Source organism: Pezoporus flaviventris, unplaced genomic scaffold (assembly GCF_033815535.1).
Source record: "Pezoporus flaviventris isolate CSIRO_AGI_PZ_B2104156 unplaced genomic scaffold, CSIRO_AGI_Pfla_v1 ptg000079l, whole genome shotgun sequence".
Taxonomy (NCBI): Eukaryota; Metazoa; Chordata; class Aves; order Psittaciformes; family Psittacidae; genus Pezoporus; species Pezoporus flaviventris.
The window spans coordinates 1,346,060-1,358,803 of NW_026892627.1; the positions used below are offsets into that span (position 1 = coordinate 1,346,060).

General features: G+C 41.1%; 1 protein-coding gene across 2 annotated transcripts in view; it reads left to right on the plus strand.

Annotated features, from left to right (window-relative positions):
• Positions 1 to 1,299: 1,299 nt before the first annotated feature.
• MYL3 (myosin light chain 3) overlaps positions 1,300 to 12,744 on the plus strand; it is a 36,637-nt gene continuing 25,192 nt past the window's right edge. The window contains exon 1 of one of the 2 annotated variants that reach the window (XM_061474330.1): positions 1,300 to 1,532. In XM_061474330.1, coding sequence (XP_061330314.1) covers positions 1,410 to 1,532 — 123 coding nt within the window. In that variant the 5' untranslated portion in view covers positions 1,300 to 1,409. The remainder of the gene's footprint in view (positions 1,533 to 12,744) is intronic. The other variant, XM_061474329.1, reaches the window with a different exon arrangement.

Genomic DNA, 12,744 nt, shown 5'->3' on the forward strand with positions numbered 1-12,744 from the left:
GTTCTGGTCAAAACTGGTAGTAGAGAAGGGATGTTAGGAAGAAATTGTTTTACTGGCAGGGTGGTGAGGCCCTGGCACAGGTTGCCCAGAGAAGCTGTGGCTGCCCCATCCCTGGCAGTGTTCAAGGCCAGGCTGGACAGAGCTTGGAGCAACCTGGTCTAGTGGAAGGTGTCCCTGCCTGTGGCAGGTGGGTTGAAATTGGATGGCCTTTAAGGTCCCTTCCAACCCAAACCAGTCTGAAAAAGTTATATTCTTTTTCATATAACGGATATCATATGAAAAGGAATATACATCCTCAAAATACATTCCAGAAATGCATTCCTCATGGATTTCCTGAGCTGGAGTGGTTATCTTTATACAATAGCCTTCAGGTATTAACAGGGGGTTGCAACTGGATGAGTTTTAAGGTCCCTTCCAACCCAAACCATTCTATGGGGAAAAAATAAAAAAAAAATCTAGGCAATGTGGAAGTGTGATCTCCTGATTTAGAAAATGGAGATAAGCAAATGCAGATCTGAAAACTGTTAAGTTCAATTTGCTTTGAAGGGAGGTTATTTAAATCAAAGTAGTGGTGGGATTAGACAAGCTTCAAAGGGATACCCTTATCTTAGTTATTTTAATGGGAATTTGGAATTCAAGTCCCTAAAATGGTCTGGAAAACCTCAGCCATGAGGATGTACTTGCAGACACACAGTACTATCCCAGACCGTGTCCCACACCATGCATGTGTGTGTGTATATTTCCCTCCTTGTTAGATGCATTCTAAGTATTACAGATTCTTTGTACATCCCCAGGAGAACACCAGTGTGTGATCTGAGGTGTGAACTCTTCCTTGCGCTAGATGATATGTCGGTGGTCAATCTCCTACATAGGTCTATCCCTCACATCTAAATATAGATCTGTGCTTGTCATTTAATGAACTGCAGCACAACAAAGGCCAGGGGTGCAGTCCTGACTGAAAGTGAGATGCTCTGTAAGTGAAGTAGGAAGGTAATTGTTGGTGCAGCTGTGGGGAGGACAAAACCCATTGATGGGACCTGAGCCATAACCCAGCCTCCCCCCTCGTACATGTACATGCATGCACACACAACTAGAAATTTTTGACCCAGTGCCAGCCTCAGCCCTAAAAAGCCCAAACTCTCTTTCCATTTAAGTGTCAATTCGTAACAATACCATATCCCATAGCTCTAAAATAGATGAGTAAATGTCTTGTCCTTTTATAGCTGTGGCCCTATTGTAATCTCTGGCATGTGACAGGTCTGAGAGTGACATAATGTGTGACTTCAAGAGACTGGACAGGGATAAAGACCTGTGTGAGCTGGTGATTTATCCTGCAGCAGCCATATCTTTCCTGTCTGTCTGTCTGTCTCCTTCTCTCCCTTTCTAAAGCAGCTCACCAGCAAACCAACATGGCTCCAAAGAAGCCCGAACCTAAGAAGGCAGAACCTAAGAAGGAAGAACCCAAACCAGCACCTAAACCAGCAGAGCCAGAACCCCCCAAAGAAGCTGAATTTAACCCAGCTTCTATCAAAGTATGTATCTTTTAACCTGGCATGGGAGGAAGCAGGCTGGTGGGGCTTGGGTTGGTGGTGGTTTTGGCAGTGGTATGTTCAATGCTGTGAGATGACATTCTCCAGAAGTAGCTCTTGGTTTTGAGCAGAATGTGATCAGCAAAGGCAATTGCTACAGGTGAAGTAAGAGTTGGAGCGAAGTATTAGGGGATCAGCTAAATAAAGACACTCAAAGAGAATCTTATTTTATCTGACGGTGTTCAGACCTATTCATTCCATCTTATCCCCAAAGTAGCAGATTTTATTGCATGCAAGCTTTACTGACCTCAGTGGGAAGCTTGTTGCTCCTCTGCTGGCAACAATGCAGATAGGTGCCAGGAAGATTTGACTATATTTGAGGCTGACCACTGACTAACCAGTGGCCAAGGCTAGATTGTAAGCTTGGAGTGGGCTTGGAGCAGGCTTGGAGCATGGGTTGAATTAATTTCTCTCTGCCTGGAATGCATCATTTTGGTAGATATCACCAGCCCGAAGCTTCCTTAAAGTAAGCCAGTGACACCTCCTGATGTTTTCCAGAAAAGCCCAACTGAATGGCAAAGGAACTGTGTGCTTATGTGTATCTTGGAAGGCAGAGAGAAACTTGGGAAAAAATCCAGCTTTCCTGACTGAACTGCTGCATTCAGGTTCTGCACCAAGGATTCCTTCAAATGGCATGAGCCTTCTCCTTCTCCTTTAGAGAAGTCTCTGCTGGAAAGAGTTGTTGCTGATCTTAGCAGGATTTGCTGAAGTCTTCCTCAAATATGTAAGGAAAAGATTGTTTGCAGGGCCATTTCAGAAGCAGGTTTTGAGAGAATTTGGGAGGATTTAAGAATACTCTAATCCTGAGCTGCCTAACTGGCATCAAATTGCGCTTTCATTGAACAACCCCATTGACAGGGAACTACCAATGTCTAGGAAATACTCAAGGTTTTAAAACTGTGAAGTAGGTAATTCCACTGAAATGGTGTTGGAGATCTTTCTCTTTCAAATGCTTTTTTCCATGGAAATTTACTCTTCAGCAGATATCTGAGAGTGACCTTTACTTTGAAAAACATTTGCTTCAGGAAATGATAAGGAGAAAGAAATTTTATAGTCCTGTGAAAATGACCATGAAATGGACTATTCAAGAGTGACCTCTTGACTTACAAAAATGGAGTAAGCAAATAAAGATCTGACAATGACTAGCTCCCCTTTGATCTTTCTGCACAACACACATACACAAGCAATGTTAGAGATCCCCACAAGAATCTTTAGAGACAGCTTTCCCATATTGTTAGCACAGTAAATACCCCATGATAGGTGGATACTGCAAGGTGTAGTTGGATATCTTTGCAAGGCATTGTCCTTTGGAAATTGTCCTTTGGGAAAAGAAGAGGAGCTTTGCAGAGTTTCCTCGTTTTTTTTCTCATGGGGATTTGAACCTGACAATGGCTGGGTGTAGATCAGCATTATTTTGTCGATTAAAGCAACCAGATTCTTCAGATTCTTTCTTGTTTCTTACAAGAAACTGAGTAATCAACAGGGGAGTCCTGGCTATCATCTGTGTTTATGGTGAGCCACAGGACATGAAACAAGACTAGATAATGCTAAAGAGGAAAATGGACAGAACTCCACTGCCATCCATGGCACCAGCTCCTCAAAGCTGACATGAGGGATGAGTGTCTCCAGGACCTTCTCTTCTTAGGTCAGAAAGTGATTTCCTCCTCAAGAAAACATAGGAACTATGTGAGAAAGGGAGTAAATTACCCTGTCTTTTCAGTGTGCTGCCTGAGTACACCACAGCAAGTCTCATGGGTGGCTTGTAAATCATGGGCTGCTGAAACCATTTGCTTCTTTCACATGGGAGTGACTCCTTCAGCTGGGGATTTCTAACAAAGGAAGCACTGAAAGTGGAGGATTTTCTGCCTTGAATCATAAAGACCTTGCAAATCTTTCAGTTCAAATGCTAGAGAAATAAAGCAATCATTTGTAACTATATCAAGAAGAACTCAAATTACAAGGGATTTGGTTTTGGGCTAATTTTTAAAGTAATGCCCACAGACTTAGTGCCATACTCTGAGAACTTGCACTGTGACCTTGAGTAAGTGGTACGTGGTAGGATCCAGCTCTCTGTACTTAACATTCTTGCACTGTAAAAGGAGGAGGGGGAAATTGCAATAACTTCTCTTTCAGGGCACAGATGGCTTCAACCAGGATACCATGACATTGTGGTAATATTCTTCTGGGATAGTGTGACACTGTGGTATGAAGGGCAGCTAAGTCCAGTAGAAACATGAGTTATAATTAAAAGAATATAAACGAAAAAATCCCAAACTGGTACTGCTCAAAAAATAGACACTCCTCATTGTAGTCAACACAATATCAGGATCATCAAACACATTTCCATCCAAGTAGGATTTGAAACCAATTAATTTCTGCATTTTTATTTTAAACTTACTCTGCACATGCGTTCATGCAAATTCTTACATTTTTCCTCTAGCCCAATTTGCAATTATGGACTCATAATGTTTTTAAATTGCCAAAAAATATATTTTGGGTTCCTTAAAAATAAATAAATCAATTCAATATCCCATTTTAATATCCCTTCATCTTTGCAGAGAATATTCCATTATCTACTATATACAAAATTGGACTAGGGAAAGCATTGGTAGATGCATAGTTTGGGTCCCATAGCAAGGGGAAATGACATTCTCTAGAGAAGTTTGAGAAGTTTTCCTGGGAATTTTTCAATTAAATGTTTTTCATCAAGAATGCTTCTGTCAAAATTGAAGCTATTTGTGCACAGGACTGGGTCTGGCAGTATGCTGCTTCTTGCTACATAAACCTAGTTGTGATGGAGCTCAGGCCATCTAGTGTATATCAGAATACCTCAGTAGGTCATTCTACAACATTTGAAAAAAAAAAAAAAAGGCTTTAAAGAGTTTTAAAATTCTCCAAACATCTGATTTCTACATTCCAGGATAAAATTGGTTCTTGATTTTAGGCCAACGATAATCTGTAGTTAAAAAAATTCTGAGGAAAATAACCTTGTATCAAAACAAAATGTTAAAAATGATCAAAATGCATCTTTTGATTGGAATGTCTCAAATTATCGATATTTATTCTCAGACTTTATTGCACAATTTTGAATTTTGAATTTTAAAATTTTTTAAAGTCTCAAAACTAAGATATTTCTGTGGTAGAGAAAAACACTTCTTGTTTCAATTTTTCTGGTATGTCTGTTGCCATGATGACGGTTTAAGAGCCTTATTTTACACTCCAGAATAATTTTAGATTTTCCCATTGTCTTTTTCTAGCTGTTTCATGGTCTCAGGGTGTATTTGGGTTCTATTGGGATGTCATTTATAGTGGCTTAAATCTGGGATACATCCCTTCAGTAAATGCAGTTATACTAAAGTTTTAATGCTAGTCACACATATGGGATTTGATCCAATACTTAAAAATTTTCAAAGTAGATTGGGTGCAATTGAATATTGTTTGCAACTCATAGAAAAGAGTTATGGGTTGTTTTATTTTTTGGTTTGTTTGCTTTTCTGTAAGACTTTGTCCGAGTCCATGAAGAAGTCTTTAAGAAACTGTTTCTCTGCAATGGGCCCTGAACCTCTTTACTTTGGGAAATAGATTGTCTTGAAGAGATTTTGTAGAGAGAAATTGTCTTTTCCATATTTCTAATTCATTCCCATCTGAATGCTGTCTTGTAGCAGGGTGACACATTTTGCCAGAAATATATTCTGCTCTCCTGAAAACCATTAAGGCTGATGGAAAACAGGATGGATCTTTCATTGGTATGGACACAGAAAGTGTGACTGGGTCATCTAACTTTAACCACTGAAAAAAATGACCGCTGACCTTAAGCAAATCACCTATAATCAACTCTAGAGAGTTTTATCCCTTGCAGCTGTGCTAAACACCTATATGAGGATGGATTGTATCACCCTTGGGAGATGCTGCTCTGCTGATAAAGAGAGTTGAGAGAGTTATTTGGGTGCCAATTTCAGCAGCTAAAGTTAGCTAAGATGACGTGTGCTCAAAATCCAGTGAGTACTGGGTACAGAAAAGATAGCTGGCATATGTGAGGACCTGGAAAGGACACAGCTTACCGTACAGAGTTATCCTTAATGACCATATTTTCCCATGCTGTCACTTGATATGCTTATTGTAGCAGCATGCTGTAATACAGGTGCCTGGGGAAAAAACAGTCATCATTTATTTTTGTGGAATACTGTGATCTTAAAGCCATGTGAAAACTGTTCTCCATGAAAAGTCCTGCAGTCTTCTGAACATCTGCAAGCACAGTAAAAAAATAAAAGCTTCTTCCCTTTTTTTTTTCTTCTTCACCTGGGATGGGAGCAGCCACGAGGGAAATACACAGGCTTTGTGCAGCACCAGTAAAGATGAGATCCTGCCAATGTGTCTGTTCAGCTCCCAGGCATTGAGTATGTCACATTGTGATGGCAGACATGCAAGGGTACATGTCTGAGCCTCCACTGCAGCGTGAATCAGGCTGAGCAGGAATCAGGAGGAAGCTTGAAGTCTGGGGGAAGAGAAGCAAACATCTCTTGGGGGAGATGGATTGACTTTCATTGGGAAAAATCCCATTTCAACATAAAATGCCCTGCTCGGTTGTATTGTCAGAGCAGTTTTTGATGCTTTGCTGAAGAGTTTATTCTGGGCTGAAGTGACTGAAATGATTATTTCATGGTGAGCTTGGACCTGGGAAAAATGTATATGAGTTAATAGTGAATATATGTGTGAGAAAGCCTTTGGGGAATGAAAAAGAAGAGTCACTTTGTGGTAGAAAGGATTTTGTTCGTGGGGTAAACGTGTTGAGAGGTTTTGAGCATACCTTTGGAGAACGAAGCATATTTTGCATGTGTCAGAGAGAGGAATTTAGCTAGGTCCCTGACTTCGGTAAGAAGAGATGGAGTGTGTGTAGGGGTGAAGGGTTTTGTCTGCAAAAAAGCTTCTTTGTGAACAAGAAAGCTAAGGTGTTTGCCCACTTGAGGGAGATTTTGAGTGTGCAAAAGAAGTATTTTATCTGAATGTGTGAGGGAACCAGCTTATGAGCTCATGGGCACACATCTCTTCTGGCGTGAGAGACAGATAACCTCATAGCTGGCTGGTAGTGTGAGGTCCTGTGCAGTGTAGACCTGTGGGAATCACACCACAGCAGGGCATTTTCTTGCTAGGAAAAGCCATTTGCCTGGCCAAGGTTAGGATACCCCAGCACAAACTTCATTTGAATCTCAACATATTGAAGAACCCCTTACCTCTGGTACAGAGACAACAGGAGAAGGTGTCTTCAATGCCGTTCACCAATCTGTTTCACCTCTTTACACCAGGACAACACAGCTATATCAACAGTGCATGAGATAGATGGTGGTACAGTGCTGTCCCCAAGCCACCCACACAGGGCAGTACAGTACTCAGTGTGGGCATTATTTCTAGGGGTATTTGAGTAGATGATATCCTGGCACATACTAAAGGCATCCAGCTACTAAAGTGTTTGTCTGGTTCCAAGAAAGCCTGTCTGGATATCCCGTGTAGTGTACACAGGTCATATCCAGCCTACAAGAAACTATCATGTTATATTTTAGTAAGAGGTGGGGGGATGGAGATCTTTGCCTACTTTGAAACCTGTCAGTATGTTAGATCTCATTGAGAATTTGGCCCACGTTGTTTCCTTGAGAATGACGTGGGGCACTGCTGCACATGCATGTGCCTAAGCCTCCAAGATCAGGCATGAGGGCAACTGAAGGTGGCCACCATATGCTTTCAACCCCCGAACACCTTCTCATCTTTCTCAATCCAAACTGTTTTTTCCCTTGGTTTCATTCCTTCCAGGTGCTACACGTTTCCATTGTCATCACCATTATTATTGGTCTACATTGCATCTCAGTAAAAATACTTTTAGAGAGCGATTTCCCTCCTGTGCTCACATACTTGAAGGTTTCTGAAGTGGGCAGAAACCTGGCAGGCTAAACCAAGCCCATGGTGGGCCCCTTTCCCTTTCAGTGCTTTCTTTCTGAGCCTTTCAAGCACAGAGAAATTTGAGTAGTGATTCTTGAGGAGGCCCCAGGCAAAAATAACTGAAATTTAGTGAATACAAGAGACAGTATTGCAAGCTTGTGGGAGTCAGTAGGGAATCTTTCATTTTGAGTTTTATGGGATTTGCCCCTGACTCACCATCCTAGCTATGGATCAGTGCTTTAGCAAGCCATGAGAACTTTTGTAAGCTTATTGTGATTTACTTCCAATTTAGCAAGTGGTGATTGCCTCTTAGGTATCTGCTCAAAAGACTGCATAGAGCTGGCAAATTGTCTTCGGGTTCATAGAGACAATTCCATAGAGACAACTCCCTTTTCAGCATAATTTTGGTACAAGCTCCTGTGTGATGTCAGATGCCACCTATTTTAAATAACAGATACATTTCTTAAAATGGGGTTAATAAATTTGAATGTTGAAAAAGTCCAGTCTGGCTTCTATGGAGGGAACCTAGATATTTTGCTTAGATATCTGAAGGGGGCCTATAGGGATGCTGGAGAGGGACTCTTCATTAGAGACTGTAGTGATAGGACAAGGGGTAACGAGTTAAAACTTAAACAGGGGAAGTTTAGATTGGATATAAGGAGGAAATTCTTTCTTGTTAGGTTGGTGAGGCACTGGAATGGGTTGCCCAGGGAGGTTGTGAATGCTCCATCCCTGGCAGTGTTCAAGACCATGTTGGACGAGGCCTTGGGTGATATGATTTAGCGTAAGGTGTCCCTGCCCATGGCAGGGGGGTTGGAACTAGATGATCTTAAGGTCCTTTCCAACCCTAACTATTCTATGATTCTATGATTCTATGATTCTATGAGATGCCTATCTCAGATGGTTACAGTGAAGAAAAAGGAGCTCCATTCTGAAAATTTTGGCTGCACAATTTCAAATTACTCTCAAGCACAAGGTCTTAGTAAACAATCCAGATAAGTACAGAGAGTCACTGGAGGTTTGGATTGTATTATTCCAAAGTTTCCACAACTACTTAACATGTAGTAACCCATTTCCCTCTTGCACTAGAAAGATATTCAACCAAAATGCCCTGATACCCTTGTGACAGGCACAAAAGAACCAGAAAAAAATTAAAGAGGAGAAATTCTGCTCAAACCCAGATAACCAGAGCCCTTTGCCTTGCTCAGCCTACACTATACTGGGGATAAGTGAAGAAGGCCATAGGATCCTAGATGATCTAGCATCATTTCATGCCACTGAGTGTGATGAGTACTTGTTTTACAGACCTTAAGTCTGTTTAATTATCTAATCTGACATCTTATATGCAGGTTTTGACTCAGATGAGCTCTGCCTGAGCCCAAAGATTCTGGTTAGGGAAAAGAATTTTGGGCCTAATGACAAAGAAAGAAAGGAAGATCAAAAGTGGGATTCTCCTGATGTATTTCAGGCATCTACAAGTTAGATATTCAGGGTTGAGCTATTCTCTTCAAGCTCTTATCAATCACAGCTGCTAACAGGCGCTGTTAGAAGTTCATTGATTTCACCAGAAGAAGGCGAGCATCTAAGGTAGATGAAATAAAGCAGTGACAGAGAAGAGGGCCCATTGAAGTATAAGCATATGCAAGCCATGATCTGGATGCAGTGAAGAGCCCTGGCAGCTCATTTTTGTGCCCCAGCTGTTGTTAATTGCAAATACTTGGTGCTCACCAGTAGAGTACTGCCACAGCTGGACCGTGCCTGGAAGCAAGCCAATAAAAAACTCTCTGGTTTGTACAGTGCTGTATAGCAGTGCCTTGGTAGCAATTCACTGCTTTGGATTTCTACCAGTCTGTAACTTTTCCACAATATAGACATTGGCTGATGAATGTTAACAGCTCTGCCTAAAACCTTATTCTAAAAGAAATTATGGACCTACTCCAAACCCCTGGCTCTGGGCTGACCACGGAGGAGAACAGATTGTCAGGACCCTGAACATGAGAAATCACTTCCATGTCTGAAAGGAATTTCTGCATCTTTCCCAACTGTCAGGTCCACAAACCTGAAGGGAATCCAAATTCAGTAGCCTGAGGTCCTTTCTGAGAAAAAAAATGACCTGTGGATTTCAGGTCATGCCAGTCAACAATTGCTTTGCATGAGAGCTGAGGAAGTGTCACCCCCCTTGAGGGATTCCCCTCCAAATTCACAACAGCTAAAGTCCATGGCATAGCACTTTCCCTTTATAAATGGTGCTTTCTCACACACTCTCTTGCCCCCCCTGCATAGCAGGGAGTGCAGAGGTCTGATGTCATACACATTGCATACTCACAAGTGTGCACTGTGAGGAAAAGCTAGAGGATGCTGTCAGGTCTGTCTTGCTTCTCCAAAGCCTCCCTGCCTAGGAGAGGCTGTTATATGCAGCTATCACAGATATTTTCTCAGGAGCTAGTTGCTGAGACATGCTGCCTTGCACGTAAAAATCATGGCCAAGCTTATAATGGGGTCAATGCCCCATTAACAGTTTACTTCAGTGCTTCTGAGTGGACCCCAGAGATAAGCATAATTAAAATGCCATGTGGCCATAGCTCGTTTCTAAAGGCAGCTCTGCTCTTTTTTTCTCCTCTTTATTTATCACGCTTCATGTCAGTCTGTAAGCGCAAGATATTCCCAGGCAGGCTGGGGCTGCTTTTAAGAGTGGAAAGAGTACCTTTCTCCCTCCTGTCCGTCCTTTCAGAGACACTGGCCCCAGGTTGATGTGAGTTTGGCAGCTTGCTTAACAGAAATGAATCAGTGCCTGAGAGTGTAAGGGGTATTTCAGAATTAGGAAAAAACTTATAGCCTTGATCCAAGGAAACGTTTCATCAGAAGAGGGGATGTGAGATATTTGAAGTCCCCGGGCCTGTACCATCCCCAGAAGAGATGATCCCCGAGAGAGATGAAGGCCAGGATGCAGAGCAGAGAAGAAATAATGAGCAAGCATGCATTAAAACACAGCAAAAGGGTTTCTTTGTGGTATATTCCGCTTATTCTTAGGGCCAAACCCAAGTAGTGCTGGAAAGTGAAGGAGCTTTCCAGACGAATTTTCTGGGCCAATGAAAGTCTGGCTATCTTTGTATATCTCTCTTGTTTGCAGAGCTGGGTTACATTTCTCGTAAAAATACTTTTCAAGGAGACTTGAAAACTGCAATATGGTGGTACCAGAATGTTTTGCAAATACACACAGATTTTGCAAGGACTTTAAAAAAAAAAAACAAAAAACCAAACCTAAAAGGATCAAGAAAATTACCACCTTCAGCTGTTTTTAGTCAATTCCCTGTTTAGATTCTTTCTTTTGATCTGAAGCAGCTATTAATTTTGGAGGTTTTTTTTCATTCTTACGTAAAAAAATACCCAGACTTTTTTTAATGGTTGAAACTACTTCAGTTTGGGCGAAAGAGAACATTTTGACCAAACTGGAACAATTTTTCTCCTTCATTTCCAACTAAAACTGTCATAAAGTAGAACACAAAACCCAAAAATGTTTTCTTTCTTAATAAAAATTACTGTTTCCCTTAAAATTTGTAAATGGCTCAGTGGCACCTTAAAAGATGTAGTAGTATGATTAAAAAAAAAAATAAATCTTTTTTTTTCTAGGCTCTTCCGTGTCTTTGTTAAGCATCTGCCAAAAAATAGTTTTTCTGCAATATCTGATGTCTGTGGCAGAGAGAGGTAGAGATGTACAAAATCAAACCTGCAAACAGCTCAGATGGTCAGAGGGATGTAGAGATGAAAACCTATAAAGTTTCAGAAATTCTTTTTTATTTGAAATATCTCAGAGTTGCAGCATTACTGAATCCTCAGGCCTTGGAGCATTTAAAGCAAAATGTGCAGCTTTCTGAGTCTGTATCTGGGTTGCTGAGAGGAATGAGCGCAGTGTGATGTTTTGAACATGCTTTTCCCTAGTCTTTCATGTAAAGGAGGTGATTTCTATAGGGGGTCTTAAACACCATTAACTTTATTTTCCTCACACAGAAGAAAAGCCTGTGGCACTGGGTAAACCCTGCCCAAGGGTAGCCCAGGTTTATTGAGTCATTTGAAATCATCATAGTAAGATTATGAGTTTCTGCAAGCACGTCTAGGATTGTTTTTTTTTGGGTTTTGTTTGTTTGTTTGTTGGTTGGTGGTTTTTCTTCCCTTACGTTTCCCCTTGTAATCCTGCATGTTTCATATCTTTATCTGTCTCACTTTAAAAATTATACATTCGTTGTCTCTATAGTATTTACTAGCACTGCTTTTCACTTCTGTGTGAAGCATGCAAACTGAGCAAATTGTGCAAAGCAAAGAGTTGTGCAAAAGCAAACGGTTCAAAAAGGTTTGCACTGCTCTCAGCAGGATGATTTCAGCACAGTTATTATTTTCCTGGTTCATTTTCTCTTTTCAGTCGCTATCTCAGGCAAACTAGGACACAAGAGTTTGTCTACTTCTGCTATTTCATCAAATTAACTTTGCAGCCTTTTTAAAAGGGGGTGGCAGAAATATATGAGAGAATAACAAATAACCCCTTTTTTTTGACAGCTTGTGGGGTTTTCACATGGCTGTACAGCAGGTCCTGACCTAGAGAGTCCTTATGGCAATACATCCTACCACAGAAATTTATCTTTTGAGATCTCAGCCAACATGTTTATCTGCTTCTTCAGCATGCGGTATGGATGTGGTCTCTATAGGTTTGTTTGCATGTCTGTATATGCAAAAAATGTTTGCATAATGTAAGTTTACTTTGATGTATAGATGGGTAGGTCAGCAGGACCTCGGTGCAGAGATCTCATACTATGGATGCGTGTATGAGAGATGGGAAGCAAGTGAGAGTTGCCTGATTCACAACTTTACCATTGTTCCTCCAGCCTGTACCTCCCAACCTTGCATTTTCCTTTCCCTCTCTCTCCAATCTGCCCCTTGATGAGCAGGGAGTTATTAAAAGCACACTCTGGATATGGATCAACTCTGTAATAAGATCTGCATTTCTCACATAGCTGCTAAACCTCAATCAATATGGTTTTAATCTCCATTTGTGTAACGTGCAATAACTATTAAATTTAAATTAAATGCACAGCTCAGAGCATGCAGAAGGCTCTGGCCAAAGTGCTAACTTTTCCCAAGTTGCTGGAAGGCTGGACTGTAGAGAGAGAGTATTTATTCCTCTCATAAACCAGTTAAATCTTAACTTGGAGGAGGGGAAAAAAATGTTGAG